General features: G+C 35.2%; 1 protein-coding gene across 1 annotated transcript; it reads left to right on the forward strand.

Annotated features, from left to right (window-relative positions):
• Positions 1 to 1,613: 1,613 nt before the first annotated feature.
• Positions 1,614 to 2,180, forward strand: LOC127121647 (uncharacterized). Its single transcript, XM_051052101.1, has one exon. The coding sequence runs from the start codon at positions 1,614 to 1,616 to the stop codon at positions 2,178 to 2,180; it is 567 nt and encodes a 188-aa protein (XP_050908058.1).
• Positions 2,181 to 21,127: the final 18,947 nt, after the last annotated feature.

Genomic DNA, 21,127 nt, shown 5'->3' on the forward strand with positions numbered 1-21,127 from the left:
CATTTTACAAATGGCCAATTTTTTTCACCATGACCATTTTCTTTTTCCAAATTCTCCCGCTGCAGCATTGAAATTTCCTACCACAGTATTTTAGTTTTCTAAATGACCAAATTTTTCCACCATGACTTTTGTATATATAGAGTATCACTAAGACAATATTTTTCATTATTAAAAATGGAGTTTAATTTAGGGATATTTGATCTTAATATTGATATTTCAAATGTTGAATTTGCACAAGTTCAAATACCAGATCTAAATATCAATCCAAATGATGCATCAAATGATTTTTTAATTGATTTAAACACTGAACCTCTCATTGAAGATGATCAACAAATGGAAGAAACCGTTGAAGATGATGTGCAAGTGGAAGAAGTTGGGGAAGATGATGAGCAAGTGGAAAGATCACAAAGAACAATCACAATCAAATTTAAATAATGATACTGTAATATTTTTAAGTATTTCTATCTTATGAGATGATTTTTATTTTAGACTTGATTTTATTTTATTTTAAATATATATTTTAGAGTTATTTTAATTGTTTATATTAGAGTTATTTTTAATATATATTTTTACTGTATTTGTGTAGTACTCCTACTTAGAGTCATTTTTAATATATATTTTTATTGGAGTAGTACTTAGAATTATTTTTAATATATATTTTTATTGTACTTGTGTATATTAGAGTTATTTTAATATATAGTAATTCATGAATTATTTTAGAGTTATCTCATGAATCATTTTATTTTCATATTTACTTTAGAGTTATCTCATGAGTTATTTTATTTTCATATTTACTGTACTTGTGTATTGCTAAATGTAACTTCTATGTTGTGATAGCTACATATTAATGCAAAGTAATGTTAAAGTTACTTCTAAATCTAGTATGATTATTTTATATTTAACTAAATAGAAAATAATGTATACTAGCTCTAAGTCAATGTTTTGATATTCATACGATTCTATAAAGTTATGGTTACTAGCTTAATTTTTTTTTTGATTTTTTGTCACCACTTATATTTATTTATACTTTGTTTGCAATTTATAAAATTTAGTATATTTTTAATAATTTTGACATTTATTTTAGTTAGAATATTGTTTATAATTCTATTATATGTATGCATATTGTTTTGAATAGAAGAAAATATTATTGGCGGTGAAGATTTCAATCCGCATCTAATGTCACTATGCTCGTCAAAGAAAAATATGAATATGAGTGAACGAAGAGTTTTATATAATTTATTATTCAAAAAAGTGTGAATTGAAAGTTAAAAAAAGGAGTGATAAAAGAAGTCGTATCACAATGTTTTGTTTCCACTAAGACAGTGAGGAGATTTTGGAAAAAGATCAAAGAAAATGACATGCATGATGATGTTATATCTCATAAAAGGATGGGAAAGTGTGGCCGTAAAAGGGTACAAATTGATCTTGCTAAATTATGTGATATTCCATTAAATCAACGGACAAATCTCCGTACTTTGAGTTTTACCATGAATGTAGATAAAAACACATTGTCTAGGCATCTAAAAGCGGGAAATATTCTAAGGCACTCAAATGCTATAAAGCCTTTTCTAAAGGAAGAAAATAAGAGACAACGCATGTAATTTTGCATAACAATGCTTGAAAGTGATAGCATACCACATGATCCAACTTTTAAACGAATGTATAATATTATTCATATTGACGAAAAATGGTTCTACATGACTAAAAAGTCTGAGAATTACTACTTGTTACCAGATGAAGAGGATCAAATCCGCACATGTAAGAGCAAAAACTTTATTACAAAAATTATGTTTCTAGTTGCCTTAGCTCGTTCGCAATTTGATGCGCAAAGAAATGAGATTTTTTCTAGAAAAATTAGTATGTTTCCTTTTATTACGAAAGAGCCCGCTAAAAGGACAAGTATTGACAGAAAAACGGACACATTAGAGACAAAACTAATTATTTTAGTAAAAAGAGATGTTATAAGATTATATTTGATTGATAAATTTTTACCCGCCATTAGAGAAAAATGGCCAAGAGAGGATATTGGAAATCCAATTTTTATTCAACAAGACAATGCAAGAGTGCACGTCAAAGACGATGATGATGAATTTCGTCAAGCGGCTACAAAAGATGGATTTGATATTCGTTTGATGAGTCAATCTCCAAATTCACCATATTTAAATATTTTAGATCTTTGATTTTTTAACGCTATTCAGTCCTTACAACATAAAGAGACTCTTAGAAATATTGATGAACTTATTAACTCAGTTGTGAAATCATTTGAGAACTTTTTATCAGTGAAATCTAATCATATATTTTTGACACTACAATCGTGCATGACAGAAATTATGAAAGCTAAAGGTTCACATAAGTACAAGATTCCACGTATGAAGAAGGTAATGTTAGAAAAAGATGGTCAACTCCTTAACCAAATTAAGTGTGATCTCATGTTAGTTCAAGAAATTCTATATTATTTAGGTTAAGTTTTATTTTTAAATAAATAAATTATTTTATAAAATTTCAAAAAAAAAATTCAATTGAATTGTAGAATATTTATTTTACAAAATTTCATTTTTTTATAATTTTCTATAGCTAAATTTATTTGTGGTAAAATTTGTACATTATTTATTTATTTTTGTTTATTTAGTTGTATGTGTAACTAAATTATTGTAGCATTATAAATTTATGTTGTAATTGAATATATTCATGAAATAAATAATACGAAGTATAAAAAATTTCATTACGTAAAAGAGAGAAAACTGGCAATAAGTTAGAGAGAGAGTATGAATAACATTTGTGGTCTAAAGATGATTTATTTGGAGTGTAAATATAAATAATGGTAGTATTGGAAAAAAAATAATAAATATTGCATTGGTATCTTAAAGAGACAATAATTTTGAGACATTAAAAAAAGTGGAAATTATGAGACGGAGGGAGTATATACTAGTGTTTTTATGATGAAAAAAATTCCAAAATACCCCTTTGATTTTTTTAATGTGAAAATGAGTTATAAACAAATTAAATAGAATAAAATTATACTAATTTATATAACCAAAATAAATTTGAAACAAAAGCATAGAAAAATCTATTTATTTATTTCGTACATTCTGACAAAAAAATCGACTAAAAATGAACAAAAATGCAACAACTATGATGAATGTATTGAATCGGTGATTCAGGATCAAAATCGGGGTGTGACACATTTATCTTCGGATGAAGACAATAGATCCTGGATCTTCATCATACAGAAGGAGTCCAAGATGGCCAATGATCTAATTTCTCGATCGTTTAACTTATCAAAATCAAACTCGGATATCGAAAGGGCATTCTGGGTCCAATAGATGGGGAAATGATGAGATATATCTAACGTATATATTACTTGAGGACATCTTGGTCCATATATAATATGAAAAAATCGGTCTTTGAAACCTTTATAGTTGGTGGTATAAGCTTGGATAAAACTCTTACCGGGAAGACCACTAATGATCACCCATCTGCCCTTTTCAACACCTTTGATTTCGAAAAAGGAGAAAAATAAGCTTATGGTGGACTCAATATCTATGGCTTCACAAACTATTTCGATAGCCTTGATAAACTCCCAACAATTAGGACGAAGTTGAGAAGGAGCGTTGTTTAGGGTTTTTAGTAGATCAGACTCAAAATCAGTAAAAGAAATGTGGATGTTAAAGTCTTCCAACACCCCGACATAGAAATGGAAATAATTGTCTTTAACTCCCCTAGGGTGGGTTATGCAAACACAATCCCCTGGAATACAGGGCTCCAAAATAACATCGTCTTCATTTCCAGTAGAAGATACGTTCTTCAAATACCGAAGTTTAGCTATCTCCACCTCATCCATGGAGTTGTGATCGTAACTCATTACTTCTTGATCAAATGACTCTATAATCTCTATCATCACTTCTACGGATGAACCCGATGAAGAAGAGTCTGGATCAGAATTTCTAAAAGAGACAATAATATCGTTGTAAGCCTCCTTTACAATACGATAAAAATCAGCATGGGTTAGAGTATCTCTACATCCTCTGACGTAAAAATTCCAAAGATCTTTTATTTCACGAGCACTCAAGGTTCTCAATGTTTTAACATTCTCGTCACATGTATCAATAATAGTCATTAAATAAAAGAAAGAGGAAGCGAAAATAAAGTATACCTGATCTGGAAGGACGAACGAGAACTCTGAAAATTGCTTAGAAAAGAAAAAGATTCCTCCCAACGAATGATAAATCAGAAGACAAGGAGGCAATTTTAATTATTAGAAAATATTGTTAAAAGGATTTAAACAATATGGAACGCTTCAATTCATAGAGAGGGAGCAAACTGCCATAAAAAATCATCATTACTTAGGGGAGGGAAAATTTGGTGAGGATATGTTGTCATGATTAAGGATACGTCACCACAAACAAACATCACGTCGTAAGTGAATCGGGCCTAAAAAGAAATTTTATGGTTTATTTTGTCAGAGTATTTCAACCTTTTAGGTCTCACGCTAGGGGGGCTTATGTACATCCCAAAAAAATTAGTTGACCAACTGAGGTATGAGATTGGCGAATCCTATTTGAACATATGAGCTCTTTGAGGCCGAGTTGGAAAGATGACCAAGTATGGTAGGGTTAACAGGTCGGATAGTTGGATTGTTATCCACCAATCAGAATTTGACTAAGGCATCGAATCTTCTGCTTAAAAGCTAGTCAGGTTATCCGAATAAGCAAGGTAGAGTCGACTTCTCATAAGCCGAGAATGATCCAATGATAACAAGTCGAATCCGATGACAAGGCTAGGACACCATTTGAAAGGTCACAAGAGACGGTTACAATATAATTATTGAAGAGGCGGCCGTTAAAAGGAAATTATAACGGGCGACAAACGTTATTGACTGGAGAATTTATGAAGGATATGGAAAGTCACGCAAGGGGAGAATGAGACTTATAAATAAGAGGATATTTTGAGGGTATAAGGCAGGGCAAAAAATGAGACAAACTCACATAACAGACACTCCAACCATTCATTTTAGGATTTCCTTGACTCAAAACAAAGAAGTCAATCTTTTAGTGTTTTTTAGCAACAACTAGGATCATAAAAAATGTTTTTAATGTAGTGAACCAATGTTTGTCATTGGTATAGTGATTAATAGTGATATTTGATTGACAAATTTAGTAAAAATAAATATATATTATACTCTTTGTTAATTATAATATTTAAATTTTTATAAATGTTTAAATTTTATTTTAATCATATCGATAATTTTAAAAGTAGTCGATAACTTTCAATTTAATAATTGTTATAATTGGAATACATGATTTTATTTATTCCAATCTTTTAATGTTAAAAGTTTATTTATGAAAATTACTTTTTTTTAAGTATTAAAGAATAAACTAAATTATTTTAACGGGAGAAAATTTATTCCTTTTAAGCAATATTTTAAAAACCGATTCGAAAATCGAACCGGTGAAATTTTTGGTTTAAGGTTCAATTGATTCAACAGGTTAAATCTACGGTCGAACCATTTATTAAATAAACTAATAATATGAAAATAAATTTCAAAAATATGTCACACATAATTATATATTCGCAACTTATATTTCAAATATTCATTACAAACTTAATACAACAATATGGATAATGCATATAATAACATAATATAGTTATACACTTCATTTCAACCTTCATTTAAGAATAATTCGTACAAATTAAAGAATTACAATAAAATAAGTTAGACTAATTCAAACCAAAATTAAAATAATAAAACATAATAACTAAAATAAAATTCAAAAAATTAAGAATACCTAAATTAAATAAGATGAAATATCAAAAATAAACAATACAATATACTTAATTAAACAACAAAAACCGAATTTGAATTGAACTACGACAAACAAGTCATAATTGACAACAATAAAAAATATTGACTTGAACGATAAACAATATTAAGTTGGACCGTGTGACTGTATTTGAAAGAGACGACGTGATGATGATGAGTGTGGTTGAAAGAAAAACTATAACGGAGTGACAAAACTTAGAAGTTTGTATTGTTGTAAAAAAGCACGATTTTTTTTTTTGTGATTGAGGAATGTATGTTAAGTTTTGATATTGACATATTAAATCTTAATTTTTTTTAAAAAAAAAAAGGCTAATTCGATGATTTTTTTGAACCGGATGATTTTACAAAACCGGCTATAGTTCTTTAGTTTGAATGGGTTTGGACAATTCAATCCGATTTTTTTGGTTTTATTCCGGTTTTGACGCATTAGCGGTTTTGAAAGATTAATCAAACTAAATTCATCTTCGATTCCCGGTCCAATCGATTGAACCGGCCGGTTCGGTCCGGTTTTTAAAACATTGCTTTTAAGAATTTATCTTAATTTGTTGTAATAACATGTATTTGTCATTGATAATAGTAATAAAATACATGAAACAAATATTTTTTATAAACGGGAAAAATTCAAATACTTTTGTTTTTATATATATGAGAAAAATTATATTGTTGATCCAAGTATTTGTATAAACAATGTTATTTTTATACGCGGAAAAATATTTATTCTCGATACAAATATTTTTATAAAGAGATTAATTGAAATACACTGTCAGTGTAAAAGAGTTTTACACCATCACTTAATTATAGACGTTGGATATTAAAAGAAGTTTGACTTTTATTTTAAAAATCTATAAAGTAATACAAACGGGTGATGGTGATGAAACGTCGGTGTAAAACTTTTTACACTGACAGTGTATAGTAATTAATCTCTTTTATAAATGGGAAAAGTGTATTGTTGATATAAATATTTTTATAAACAGGAAAAAGTCTACTGTTGATACAAATATTTTTATAAACGAAAAAAAATATTTGATACAAATATTTGTATAAACACGAAAAAGTTTACTATTTATCCAAATATTTTTTATAAACGATAGTAATATAAAAATAATGTTTATATAAAAAAAAAGTCTATTATTGATGCAAATGATCTTAATTTCCTATATATAATTTTCTTAGTACAACTTCAATAAAACAACCTCTTTTTATATGTGTGAAAAAATGTGCGTACCAGACTAGAACTCGTACGTACGCACGGGTTTTTTTTACTAGTTTAAAAAAAAGGAAAATAATTTTTTAAAGTTAACACGTCATCCTCTCGGTTTCTTTTTCGTCATTTTTTTAAATAAGTTTTATTTTTCATGACCTATGTTGTTCGTCCATAAACGCATACTAGATTTTTTTTTATAAATAAAGAGCTTCACTCAATTTTTCATTCATATTAAAATTCTCTCTTCCCCTTTTTCCCCTCTTTTAGTTTTTGGAGTCTCTTCTCTCATTTTAGTTGTTGAGCTTTTTAATTATTTATTTGATGTGCAATGTCATACATTGAGTTTCAGCTTGACTTTATAACCCACCATGTTTATTTTATTCTTTTAATTTGTAGATTATGGTTTCATTTTCTTTCAATTTGTGAAAATTTCTCCTTTTGGTTTTTGGTGAGTATAAGTGGTAAATTGAAAGTGCTAGAAGTTGTAATTTGATGTTTTGTCGGAGATTAGTATTCGACTATGTCGAAGTAGCTAGTCGAATGTGTAGGAGTTAGTGTATTCGACTGAATCGAATATGACATATAGTTGTTATTTAGAAATGTAACTTATACTTTTGTACTTTGTATTTTGTATATTTTGGGCTTGGATCGATTTCTTTAGTTTTGGGTCTGGGTTTTAGTCGCCTATATAAAGGCATTGAATGATGTAAATCAAAACAACTTCACTCAATACAAATCTTATTTTCTATAATTCAATTTCTCTCTCTCTCTCTCTCTCTCTCTCTCTCTCTCCCTCTCTCTCTCTCTCTCCCATCTTTCTTGAAAATCCATTTTTCCAACAAATTGGTATAAAGGAGCCCGGTTGATATTCAGAAAGAATCTGTAATGGCATGGAAAGATTCATCAAGAAATCTAGGAAAGAGAAGGCGAAGCAGGGAAATAATCTTTCTAATGATGAGAAGTCAAACAAGAATTCGAAGAATCACTTCGATTCAACCAATAAAGGCATGTGCAACAAGTATTATGGGAAGAAAGTAGACATGAAGGAGGTGCAGTGTTGCAATTGTCAAGGATTTGACCATTATGCTCGAGACTATCGAAGAAAGAAAGATCCAAGAGCAAAAGATAATAATGAAATTGGCTACTCACATGCTGAATATAGTGATTTTGATGATGTATTACTCATGGCCAACACTCATTCGAAAACTGAGCAAACCAACATGTTGTACCTGGATTCAGAATGCAGTAACCACATGACTGGTAATAAAAACGGGTTCACAAAGCTAGATGAATCAGTTTAGAAAGTGATAAAGTTTGCAGATGGCAAGCACATCACATCATGTGGAAAAGAAGATATATCTATTGTCAAAAAGGATGGTCGAAAAGCCAGCATCATTGATGTGTTCTATGTACCTTCAATGACAAGTAACTTGATAAACGTATGTCAATTACTCATAAAATGGTATAACATGAAGCCAGAAAAGAATCAGATGAAGGTATATGATAATGATGGAAGGTTAATGTTGAAGGCACCATTGGCAGACAACAAGACTTTCAAGGTAGAGATCAACCTGGTTGATCACAAGTGTCTTGCTTCAAGTACAAAAGAAGACAAGAATTGGCCATGGTATCACATATATGGACATCTAAACTTTAGATGTTTAGGGATGCTCAATCGGAAGAGGATGGTGTATGGATTACCTCAGGTGAAGGAGCCAAGTTAGGCATGTGAGGAATGTTGCAAAGCAAAGTAGGATAGGAAAGCATTCAAACATGACTTGCCCATGAGGTTGAAGAAAAAGCTAGGGCTAGTTCACTATGATGTATGTGGACCCTTTGAAGTAACTGATATCCCCTAACTTTCATATATGAATTCACTAGATATATGTGGATTTATCTTATTAAAAGGAAGAGTGAGGTATTCTCACAGTTCCAGAAGTTTAAATTGCATGTCGAGAAACAAAGTCGATGCTAGTTAAAGAAACTGAGAACAGGTGGTGGTGGTGAATACACTTCTCGAGAATTTTCTAGATTTTGCAATGAGGAAAGTATAGAGTATTAGGTCATTGCACTATACACACCTCAGCATAATGGTATAGCTGGGAGGAAGAATCATAGTATATTGAACATGACTATGATCATGTTGAAAGCTAAAGATATGCCAAAGAAATTTTAGGGGTGAAGCAACTTCGACAACAATATACATTCTAAACAGATGTCCAACCAAGAAGATGGTCGAGTGGACTCCTTATGAGGCTTGGACAGGTGTGAAGCAGAATGCTAGTCATCTTAGAGTGTTTTGATCAATATGCTTCAGGTATATACCTAAACAATTATGGGAAGAAGCTAGATGATCAAAGTCATGTTATGGTGTTAATAGGTTATCATTTGACTGGTATATACAAGCTATATTCACCAAATTGTGATAAAGTAGTGATCAATAAAGATGTTCTAGTGGATGAAAGCAAAAGGTTGAAGTCATGGGTCAGTTCGATATGAGTCAAATACAGTTACAACTATGTTTTAAGAAGACTATCAAACTGAAGTCCCAACCATCCGAAACGAAGAACCACCTGAGTAGAATGTTAGAAGACCGACTAAAGTAAGAACTGATTCGACAATGCTAGCTAGATATGAGAGATTTCCATATCAAGCAGCTGATACAAATGGTGACTTAATAGAAGAAGCGATGATGATGGCTAAAGCATAACCAATCAATTTGGATCAAGCCATGAATGATTCAAATTGGTTAGTAGCCACGAAAGAAGAACTCGTGGGAAATCAAGAAGAACAAGACCTGAGAGCTTGTCGAATTGTCAATCAAGAAGCCAATTTATGTGAAGTGGGTTTACAAGCTGAAACAAAGGCCGAACGGTGAAATTTCCAAACATAAGGCAAGACTAATGGCGAGAGATTTTCTGTAAAAACCCGATGTTGATTTCGACGAAGTCTACGCACCTGTAGCAAGGCTGTAGACATTCAGAATTGTTGTGTCAACAACAACATACAAAAGGGTGGAAAATACATTGGTTGGATGTAAAGTCAGCATTTATGAATGAACCTTTGGAAGAATAAGTCTATGTCAGTTAACCACTAGGATTCGAAATCAAATGGAATGATTCAAAGGTGTACAAATTAAGGAAGGCTCTTTATGGCTTGAAGCAAGCTCAAAAAGCTTGGAATAAGAGAATAGATAGCTTCCTGATTGAAGCAGGTTTAATAATATGTGTCTCTGAACATGGATTGTATGTAAATAATACAGACAGGGCCAGTAGAATCATCATATGCTTGTATGTATATGATTTTTTTATTAAAGGTGTGGATGAAGCAGAGATAAAAAGAGTAAAGTCAAAGTTGATGCAAGAGTTTGAAATGTCTGATCTAGGGAATCTGTCATATTTCTTAGGGATGGAGTTCAAAGACATGGGTGAAGGAGTGTTCTCACCAAATGAAATATGCCAAATATATATTTAAGAGGTTCAATATGAGCAAGTGTAATACAACTGCCACACCATTAGAAGTTGAAGCAAAGTTGAGGAAGGAAACAAATGATGAGTTTATAACTCTACACTGTATAAACAAATCATTGGATCCTTGAGATATCTTTGCAATACCATGCTAGATATATGTCAAAGTGCCAGACTGTTAAGCAGATTCATGAAGAAACCCCAAGAACGTCATCTCACTGTAGTCAAGAGAGTGTTGTGATACATCAAAAGTACGATTGATCAAGGTGTGATGATTCTAAGACAAAAGAAGACCAGCATAGATGTAGAGGTATATGGCCATAATGATTCAGATTTTAATGGAGATCAAGACAAAAAGAAGAGTATTGCTGGCTACATATTCATGATCGAAGACGCTCCAATCTCATAGAGCTCAAGGAAGCAAAACATTATGGATTTGTCATCATGTGAAGCTGAGTACATGGTTGCATCATGTGCAACATGCCAAGCAGCATGGATAGAGATGTTGCTCGAAGAACTCAAGATAATGGAACCTAGGAAAATGAAGTTGTTTGTCGACAACAAGCCAACTAACGAATTGGTGAATCACCCAGTATGTCATGGTTAAGGTAAACACATAAAGAAGAGGTATCATTTTCTTAGGGATCAAGTTAACAAAGGAAAGCTTGAACTTGAGCATTGCAAGACAGAATGGCAACTAGCTGGCATACTCACCGAACCCCTAAAGAAAGTCAGGTTCAATGAGTTGAAGAGAAGCATCAGAATGAGAAGTCTCGAGAACATGAAGTAAGGGGTGTATTAGAAGTTGTAATTAGATGTTATGTCGGAGGCTAACATTCGACTATGTCGAAGTAACTAGTCGAAGGTGTAAGAGTAAGTTGTATTCGACTTATAGTTACATTTTATATGTTTTGGACTTGGGTCAATTTGTATAGTTTTGGGTATGTGCTTTAGTTGCCTATATAAAGGCATTGAATGATGTAAATCAAAATAACTTCACTCAATACAAATCCTAATTTCTATAATTCAATTTCTATCTCTTTTCTCTCTTCTTCTTTTTCTCTCATCTTTCTTGAAAATCCAATTGTTCCATCAGAAATGAGTAATGATGACAGAAATCTATGGATGTTCTTTTTATGGAAGATTTCTTGTAAGTATTTTTGTTCTTTGGGTTCCTTTATTACTGGCTTCTAGCTCAATGAGTCATAAGATGGTGGTAGTTACCTACTCTTTTCAGCGGTGGTTGGTTTAGGTAATGCGTAACTTTCATCATCAGATTCAGAATCAGACACAAAGAGAGAGAGAGAGAGAGAGAGAGAGAGAGAGAGAGAGAGAATAATAGAGAAGGGGTTATGGAAATAGGTGTATTGGAGAGAGAAGAACGTTTGGTGGTACATTTTAGAATTTTTCTTTTTTTTTTGTTTTGAGTTGGTTGAGGATGATGAATTTATTTAGTTTATATATGTTTTTATTTAAATAGAATAATTTATATTATTAATTAAATAAATAATTAATTTAAATGACATAAATTTAATTTTGGTAAATGTGTCAGTGAAGATTATCACTTTCAGTGACATGTCATTAAAACTCGATTTTAAATCGAAGGGGGACTAAAATCCTACAAAAAAACTCAAAGAGACTAAAAACCCAGAATTTTAAAATGGAGGGACCAAAACTGAAGAAAAAAAAGTAAAATAGGGGGATCAAAGTTGCAATTAAGTCAATTATATTTATCCATAGAAGCTCCCATTGTGACTGTGCCTTAAGGTTCGTTTGGTTCGGGGTTTTTGAAAAGAAGGGAGAGAAGGGGAAGGAATATTTTAAATGAAATGTGTTTGATTCAATATTTTATAAGGGAATGGGAGAAAAGATTAGAGGGTCAGAATCTTCTAGAGTGATTTTTTTGTTCCTCTGAATTGGAGTATCTTTTGTGAAGAGATACTAAAACATATTTTATTATAGGGTTAAATATATGTCACCCCCTTCCAATGTAGCGAGTTTTGATTTCACCCCCTATAAGATTTTTTTTGTGATTTTTCCCTTACCAAATCTAGATTCCCTCAATAAAGACCTTGGGGTCACATTTTCGCTCAAAATGTGAAAATATATCCTACGTGGCATTGGGTAACTTGCTGACTGTATATTTAGTGTTTTATTTAAAAGAAAAAAGAACTTACAATTTAATCAGTTTCTTATTTATCCCCGTGAAAACCTAGGGCTTACATTATTCATTTCATCCAAAATAGAAATCGGAGAATACGAAGAAATCGGAGAAGACAAAGTTACGGTGTAGTCACGGTGTAGCAAAGCGAAGGATGGTCTCCATCCTGAAGAAGACGTAGACGAATCGCAAATGTCACAGGTTTGTTTGAAAGATTCGTTTAAACGTCTCTCTTAACTATTCTCGCGTTGCAGTTTGGTTTAAAGTTTTTGTTATTTGTAATTTCAGAAATGCAAGTGTTTAATGTTGTATTTCACCATGGAGGGGAATTTGTAAGATTGATTGATGGTGATACGATATACATGGGTGATGTTTCGATCATAGTGTTTGGGCAACTCATTGATAAGTGGTCAGTGGTTAACATTCATAAGTTGGTGAATGGGTGGGGTTACATAGAAGGGATGTACATAATATGGATCAAAATTCTTGACATAGATGAAAACTTTTTTCAGATTAGGAATAATGATGATGGTTACGATTTCACTGCATACACTTGTACGACCCAAGTGTAATACCCCAAAATTTACCCTTCATTTTTCCCGAAAAAAAAAAAAAAAAAACGAAAAAAAAAAAAAATTTAATTAATTAATTAAATAAATAAAATAAATAAATAAAATATAACAAATTATTTTGGACTTGGGTCTCCCTCATTTGAGCCCATTACCCACGAAAATCAGTCTATAAATACTGAAGTTTCAGTAGAGGAAAACACACTTGGAGTTACACTTGGAGTTACACTTGGAGTTACACTGGGAGATTCACTGGAGAAAGAAGGAAGAGAAGCAAAACCCTGAGGAAAAGATAGTGAGAGAAAAGCCAACAGAGTTCAGAGCAACCTCCAAACCCTGAAAGGAACTCAACTTGTAAACCTCACGGGCGCAACTCAATCAAGCTCTCCAATCAGGTTTGCCCTATATCCATCATCTTTATGCCTTTTATTTGAATGCTCTAAATGTATGAGGTATTATGGGTGAATTTGATACCTTCTTGTGAGCCTTTTGTGAATTTTGATGGAATTATTCATGTGGTTACATTTTGATTTAGGGGCAACTCTGGGTTACCCTATTTTGTTTATTCTAACCTGTCTTGTGTTTCCATGGCATTGTTTTCTCTTGATTTCATCCTACTACTCTAACCCTTTGTCGAGTTTTGTGAGGGCTCACATGGCTTTCGCAGAGACACTCGCGTGGTTTCCCACTTTATTTGTGGGATACCCCCTGGAGTTTTATTCTGATTATTCGTGTTGACTGATTTCCTTTGACGGTCCAGCTGGAGACATTTCAGGGTTTCTTGCCCCTTTAACTGCTATAGCTTCGGATCTTTATCCGTGTGGTAATTTTTTCCCTTTCTCATACTTTATCGCTTTCTTAGCTGGAAGACCTCGATAGGAGGCAATGTTTGAGCCCCTTGGTGACATTTTACTTTGAGATACATGTTTTGTGTTTTGTATTCATATCCCTGCAGGTAGCGCGGTTCCTTCGTCAAGGACTGCCTTTTTGCCCTCGAGCATCCCAAACCCTAAAACCCAAAGCAACACGTTTACTCCTTCTACTACAGGCGAGTAAGTCTCCAAAGGTCGAGCATCCGGTAGATTGCGTAGTAACGTTGTTCGTCCAAAACCCAATCCATAACCCCGTAGTTAGCCGAACTAAGGCTTGCTCTGATTCTCATTCCAGATGAGATACGTAGGCATAAGACGCAATGTCTTAGCGAGCACACATCCCCCCAACTCATAGGTCAGCTGAGCTACGAAGACTCTGATTCTCATATTCAGATGAGATACGTATGCAGTGGATGCGACATCCGCGCGAGTCATTTCTCTTAACCTTTTTAGTAAATAAACACGTTAGGTAAACCCACACCCTTTAGACAAAAACTACAAAAGTGGATCCCGTAGAGTACTATGGATGCGTAGGGGTGCTAATACCTTCCCTTCGCATAACCGACTCCCGAACCCAAGATTTGGTTACGAGACCCCGTCTTGTCCTTTCCTTTTTCAGGTTTACTTCGAGCGTTTCCTTTCCCTCCCTTGGGATGAATAACGCACGGTGGCGACTCTTCTGTCTTTTTCTTTCGCCGGTTGTTTTTTTCGCACACTGTATTTTTCAGGTTGCGACAGTTGGCGACTCTGCTGGGGACTTTAAGAAGTTGACCTCTTGCTGGTCCATCTTCCCTAAGCGAGTCCCTCCTAGCTTTTGTAGTTTGTTTGTTTATTGGGTGTTCATGCTTTTGTACAGTTATTTATTTACCTGCTTTACCTTATTACATTGTGTACATATCATTGTTGTATCTGTTTCTGTTGGCTGGCTGCTTGGTGATCTTTGTGAGATGAGTTCTATACCCGAACTCGAGTGCACTTAAGATAGGAGAATGGCATAGTCCTGTCAACTTGTGTGGAGTATTCCTTAGCGAGTTGACTTGCAAGCCCATTCACTTGGTGGAGGTCATGTTGAGATCAATAATGTCACATAAGTAAGTTGTGGTTAGACATTACTTGTTCCAATATAAACCTAAGAAGCCAAGGACCTTGGTTTACCTAACCCATCTTGGCCTATTCGTAGGACGTAGTGCGAAAGTCGTTCAAATGTAAGATTTGATACGATTGTTACGCGATACTACACTCATAAGAGTCTCTCTTGAGAATATTGTTGGAATACGAGTAGTCGTTCCTCTAATAATATCCGAAAGATGGGATTATGACTATGGGAACCTTTTTGTAGAACATGTTTGGTAGGTTTAAACCTTAGTACACTCCTTTTGGGTGGTTCTTAACCTAAACTCCATGCTCGTGACTTGCGACAAACCCTTGATTCATGGTTGATCCGATCAGGTATCCTTAATATCAATGAAACTCGGGTGTTGATAAGGTGTAAACCATAATCCACCAAAATGGGTGGTTGATATTAAGGATAACATGATCCATCCCATGACCTTTGTTTGGTGTGCTCTTAATTTCTCTCCAGACAGTGCAACCTGACAGATGTTCAAGCAGATACAGCAATCCTGATTGACATGCCACTGCACTGCATTCACATCATTTTGCATCACATCATTTGCATTCATAATCATTCACACATGTTTATCCATTTCTGTGGGGTTTATATCTTCCACTTGATTCTAGTTGGAATTTTCTTGGTTCTCATCAACGGCTTAGTCTTTTCTTACACTGTTTATCAAATGTGAGACTGGAATCAAGGGGGTAGAATACCTTTGGAATTGATAAACATGTCATTGCATTTGCATATTCATTAGCATGTCATGCATAATAGGTACTGCCGCAGGGGTGACCATTCCAGCTACAACACCACTACAACAACAACAATCACAACGTCAACCAGCTCAGTATCAACAGCAGCAACAACCAGGTAACAGACCCGCTTATCAACAGAGGCAAAGGATGATGGACCGGCGTTTCGACACCCTTCCAATGTCGTACACTCAGTTGCTTTCTAGTCTTCAACAACTACAACTTGTGCAATTGCGCACTCTGGCTCCTCCTGTTGGTAGACTTCCGGTGGGTTACGACGCCAACGCTAGGTGTAGCTTCCACTCTGGGGCACCTGGCCACAATATTGAGAACTGCAAAGCTTTTAAGCACGTAGTTCAGGATCTTATAGATTCAAAGGCCATCGACCTTGCACCAGCTCCGAATGTCGTCAACAATCCCATGCCCCAGCATGGTGGTGCGAACGTTAATTTGGTAGAGGGAGAAGCCAAGCCCATTAAGGATGTGTTGAAGTTGAAGACTCCTGTTGATACCTCAGGATTGGCATTAATTTTAGAAAACAAATAATGTATCCACCTCTGTTGTTTTAATATGTTGGGTTGAAGAAATTCAACATCTGGACCAACATGTCATGTACGATGTCACGACGTCAGGTCTGTGACATCGCACATGTGTAGAAGACTGAATTAATTAATTCAGTATATGTCAAGGGATCAGCAAGGATATCTGGTGAATATCCTAACTCCCTTGTGGAGGACTTGAAGACTAATTCAGAATATATATAGGCTCAAAATATGGAGATATATATGGAGAGAGATTAGGAACTTGAAGACCTTGTTTTTAGCAGAATTTTTCTGCTGAAGTTGTAACAGCAAAGAACAAGTCTGCTGCAGCTTTCTGAAGGCCCAAATCCAGTTGGGTGATTAGGTTATAAATAGCTGATTGTAATCTAGTTTTTGTAAGCCTCTTAGAATGAATTTTTAAGGGTGTGTGTAAGGTAAACCTCCCAATCTGTGGGAAGGTTACCATGTGTTTCTCAGTGGTAAACCTGAGAGTGTTTGTCACTCAAAGCCTGTAGGCAAGAGTGATTATGTTCTTGAATGAAGCTGTGAAGCAAGTTCAAGGTGTTTGCATATTACATTGTATTTGTAGTGATAGGAATGGAAACTGGAGGTTTCTATCTAGGAGTTCCTAGGTATAGATTGCATTGGGTAGGGATTAAGTGAGGAGTTGTAAACGGGGGAGTTTAACTCTGAATTGATACTACTAATAGTGGATCTTCTTCCTGGCTTGGTAGCCCCCAGATGTAGGTCATGTTGGACTGAACTGGGTTAACAATTTCCTGTGTTTGTTTACCTCTGCATGTTATAATCATGTCTGCCATAATTCAGGTTGTGTTACAGTCTGCCAATCAAGTTAATAACAAACCTGATACATAGCCTTCTGTTGGAATGTCAATCAAAATGTTTTGACATTCATCAACAACAGCACATACTGTTTAATAAGCTGATGAATTCAGTTCAGTATGTAGTGAAGTCTGGTTTTCAAAAGCATATCAGACAAGGCCAAAAGAGCAGTGTGAAACTGTCAAACTGGATGTCTTGACAGTTCTTCCAGTAAGCTGATACTGAAGTAGAGACTGGTTGGTCTTTTACAGTACAGCAAATTTAGCAGTCTGTGTTCAGGAACTAAACAGACTGAGCATATGGTTCTGGGCTTGGATGTCAGACGGAATGTTGTGACATTCATTCCTGACAGCATATGCTATATTGTTGGATGGTTAGTTTATCTGTTTCAGGATTTTTCTCAGGCTATTCTTCAGGAATCCACCAGCTGTTCTAAAATCTAGGAAACTAACAACTAAGCTACAATTAATGAACCTAACAAATAATCTATTTGTTAGCTCCTTAATAAGTGGAGATTAGTTTAACTTGTTACAACCTTTAATCTAGGAAATACAAGTACATGACCAACAAACTGGAACAATGTAACAGATGATGTTCAAAACAGGATTGAGACATCATGATGGCAACTGTGCAGGAAAACAACAGTGGTGAATGTTATGGTGCCCATAACAAATTGTTCCTCCTCTATAGGATGACATAGAAGGAGAGGTTGTGACACTGTGAAAAGGTGCACAATAGTACAAAGTGTAATAACTGTCTTGCTGTAATAAGTACAATGTTAGATCAGATGTCATGACTTGAAGTAGAACATCTGAATACTGACTACACCAGAATTTCAATTGGTATCAGAGCAGGCATCCTATTCTGTCTCTGGATGAGATCCATGGATGATACTTTCTGGTAGCTGGCAAGGAGTTATGTTAGTACTGAAGCTGGAACCGGTGTAAGGCTCTGCAATTCCCTGAATGGTCCCTTGAAGTAGGTGGATGGACTGTTCATGACAGGAATGGTGTGTTCCTGTCTCTGGAGATTGGCAATTGGCCTGAGTGTGAGACAGCTGTGCCAGTACTTAATCACATTCAAACCTGGTATGGTCTTGGAGGCCAATCTGGTGAAGTGCGTGTTCACAGGTTGAGTTGTATTATGACTTCCGCTGCATAATACCTGGCAGAACTCAAACTCTGATGTAGTTTCCCCTCATGTGGATGAAAGGCTGCTGTGTTCAAGATCTCATCATAATCTACTGAAGATGTCAAAGATACTTGAGTCTCCTCAAGTCCACTCATCATGACGTTCTCACTTCAGGATGGTAAGAGTCACTTAATTACTGATTCTCTTACTCTCTTGAGTAGTGTATATGAAGACCTTGAAGACCTTCAAGGAAGGTTTGTTCCAAGGAGGTGGAACCAATGTTCTATGTGATGTTAGAACATGTTGTTCAACAGGTATGCAGCTACTGGTTGAAGAGCAGATGTATTAGGGTTCAAACAAAGGGATAATTCTGTTTGGAACCTACTCCTGACCTGGAAGAGGAGACATCTGTGGGTGCTAAGTTGACAAGAGCAGGGTCAACTGGGTGTGTGCTCAAGAAGGTCATCCCTAGAAGTTGAGCTGGTTGAGATGTGACATTGTGCAATCTCCTGCTGTTAGGCATCTTCCTGCAATTTGATCAGGATTGGATAGTTGTTCCCTGAAGTACTATGGTGTGTTGGAAGACAAGTCTCCTGGATGTTAGCAGTCAATAATGGGGTAACCTGATTGTGATATCATTTAAGGGGGTTGGAACCATGAATCTTGTTATTCAAACACCACGTTCAGAAGTGGCAGTTCTTACTAGGAGTGAGAATATGAAGATTCAGAGGTTGGTTGAGGTAATATGCTCTGGCAATGCATATCTACTATTGACTGGTGTGTGTCTCACAAGTACTTATGATCAGCTGAAGTCTGATTGGTCTGATTGGAGGAGTTAGTTGCCACTGGTAGGGATAGTGTATGTCATATTGAGACATATGTATACAATGCATGGATACTAGTGTGGAGTCTCCATGATTGTTAAGTTGAGGGGGAGTTTTGGTTAACCTCCTCAAGTTTGGTCAGCCTTGGGTCTGGTTGGCTGTTGACCTGTGTCACATGGGTTCTGGTTGATGTGTGACACATTTGCAAGGAAGGATTCATCTCTCTCATTCCTAAGGGTGAATCTAATCTGGAAAGAGTCTCAAGACTGTTGAGGTGCTTGCAAGCAGAAGATGTTGACACTAGAAGAGTATTTTCAAAGTATTCTTATGGTGGAAGTATCTGAAAGGATAATTGGGAAAGGATTTAAGATCAATGTCTACTTGTGTCAAGTACAAGTATTTAATTGATTATCCTTGGAGCTCAAGACAACTGATGTTCTTAAAGATGTTGGAACATCTCTTCTTCAAGACCCTGTGAAGAATCACAGGAAGGATAGTACATTGAGTTATGATCTATCTCTTTGGTGGCAGCAAAAGCGTATGATCTCTGAAAAGGTTTCCTGGCAAGAAACATGTTCAGCCTTGGCATGTCCAAGGAGAAGAAGACATCAGAGCCTTGATGGTGGTTACTTGGATCAGTTTATTTCTGATCTAGGTAAGGAAGTGCATTGGCTAATGCACACTGTGGAGTCAAGAACAAGTGACAGCATTCTTGACATCATGGAAACAGCCTTGCTTTAGGAAGTGGAATCCTTGGCAGAGCTGAAGGGTTAGTTTCCAACTGGTCCTTCTGAAGACTCATGCATCAGAGTGTCTGATGTCTTTGGAGAAGAAGCAGGGATTCATCAAGGTGTGAGCTTGGATGACTTAACTGCAAATCTACAGGATGGAGGTTGTTTACTCAAACTTGGTTCCACAATCAAGTCTATGAGAACATTGAACTCTTGTTCTGTGAAGGGAGGAAGTTCTTTCAAGTGGCAGAAGAAGGAGCTGAATTCAACAGCTGGATGTCAAGCACAATGTTGTGACATTCGGTTCTGCATCAGATTCTTAGTTGATGAAGTGGCACATCAACTTGAGATAGAAGGATCTACAGGGTTGTAGATTGGACACTTCAAGTTCAAATCTCACTTGAAAGGTCAGAATATCTTTGGGAGAAGTCTGATAAACTTGGGAAGGTCAAAAGGCAGCATTTGACCTTGTCATATGAGAACTCATGAAGGAGGTACTCAACCAGTGGCATTTGGTCTATCTCAGAAGTGAGTTCGAAGAATCAAGATAATCAACATAAGGCAGCTGATTATTCTTGAGGAAAGTCTAAGACAAATTACTTTTGGGCAGAAAAGTATTAAGTTGAAGACAAAAGGAGGTGGTTCCCATTCATCCCTTGGAGCTTGTGGTAGGAGTTCTGAGCTATCTATGGAAGACTGTCTCTGGTAGTGGGATGAGAGTGTATATATCCCAATGTATGTCTGGGTTCCTCTGGCCCAAGCTGAGGACTCAGTAATATCTGAAGTCTATCAGATAGTGCTCCCTGTGATGCTGTGAAGGAAGTCTCAGCTGATGTTCAAACATCTTGTGATGTGGTCTTCTGTTCTGGTTAGAAGAGAAATTGGCACAGAGTGTGGATGTGTTCAGCCAAGAGGGTTGGACAGAGGGTGCGCTCTTGAAAACATGAAGATGCGTCTTGTGTTTTCCTTTCATCAAGTGGTCTGAAATCTCTTTGAATCAGGAAGTATGTGAAGGTCCAACCTTGGGATGTTGGATATGATCATGAGTGACCTCCAAGAGAGTAGGTTGTCCATGACAGGGGGAGTTGTGCCTTTG

This window comes from Lathyrus oleraceus, chromosome 2 (genome assembly GCF_024323335.1).
Source record: "Lathyrus oleraceus cultivar Zhongwan6 chromosome 2, CAAS_Psat_ZW6_1.0, whole genome shotgun sequence".
Classification (NCBI taxonomy): Eukaryota; Viridiplantae; Streptophyta; class Magnoliopsida; order Fabales; family Fabaceae; genus Lathyrus; species Lathyrus oleraceus.

Excerpts from the sequence above, each read along its gene's own strand:
- LOC127121647 (XM_051052101.1), top strand. The coding sequence starts at position 1,614 with ATGCTTGAAAGTGATAGCATACCACATGATCCAACTTTTAAACGAATG.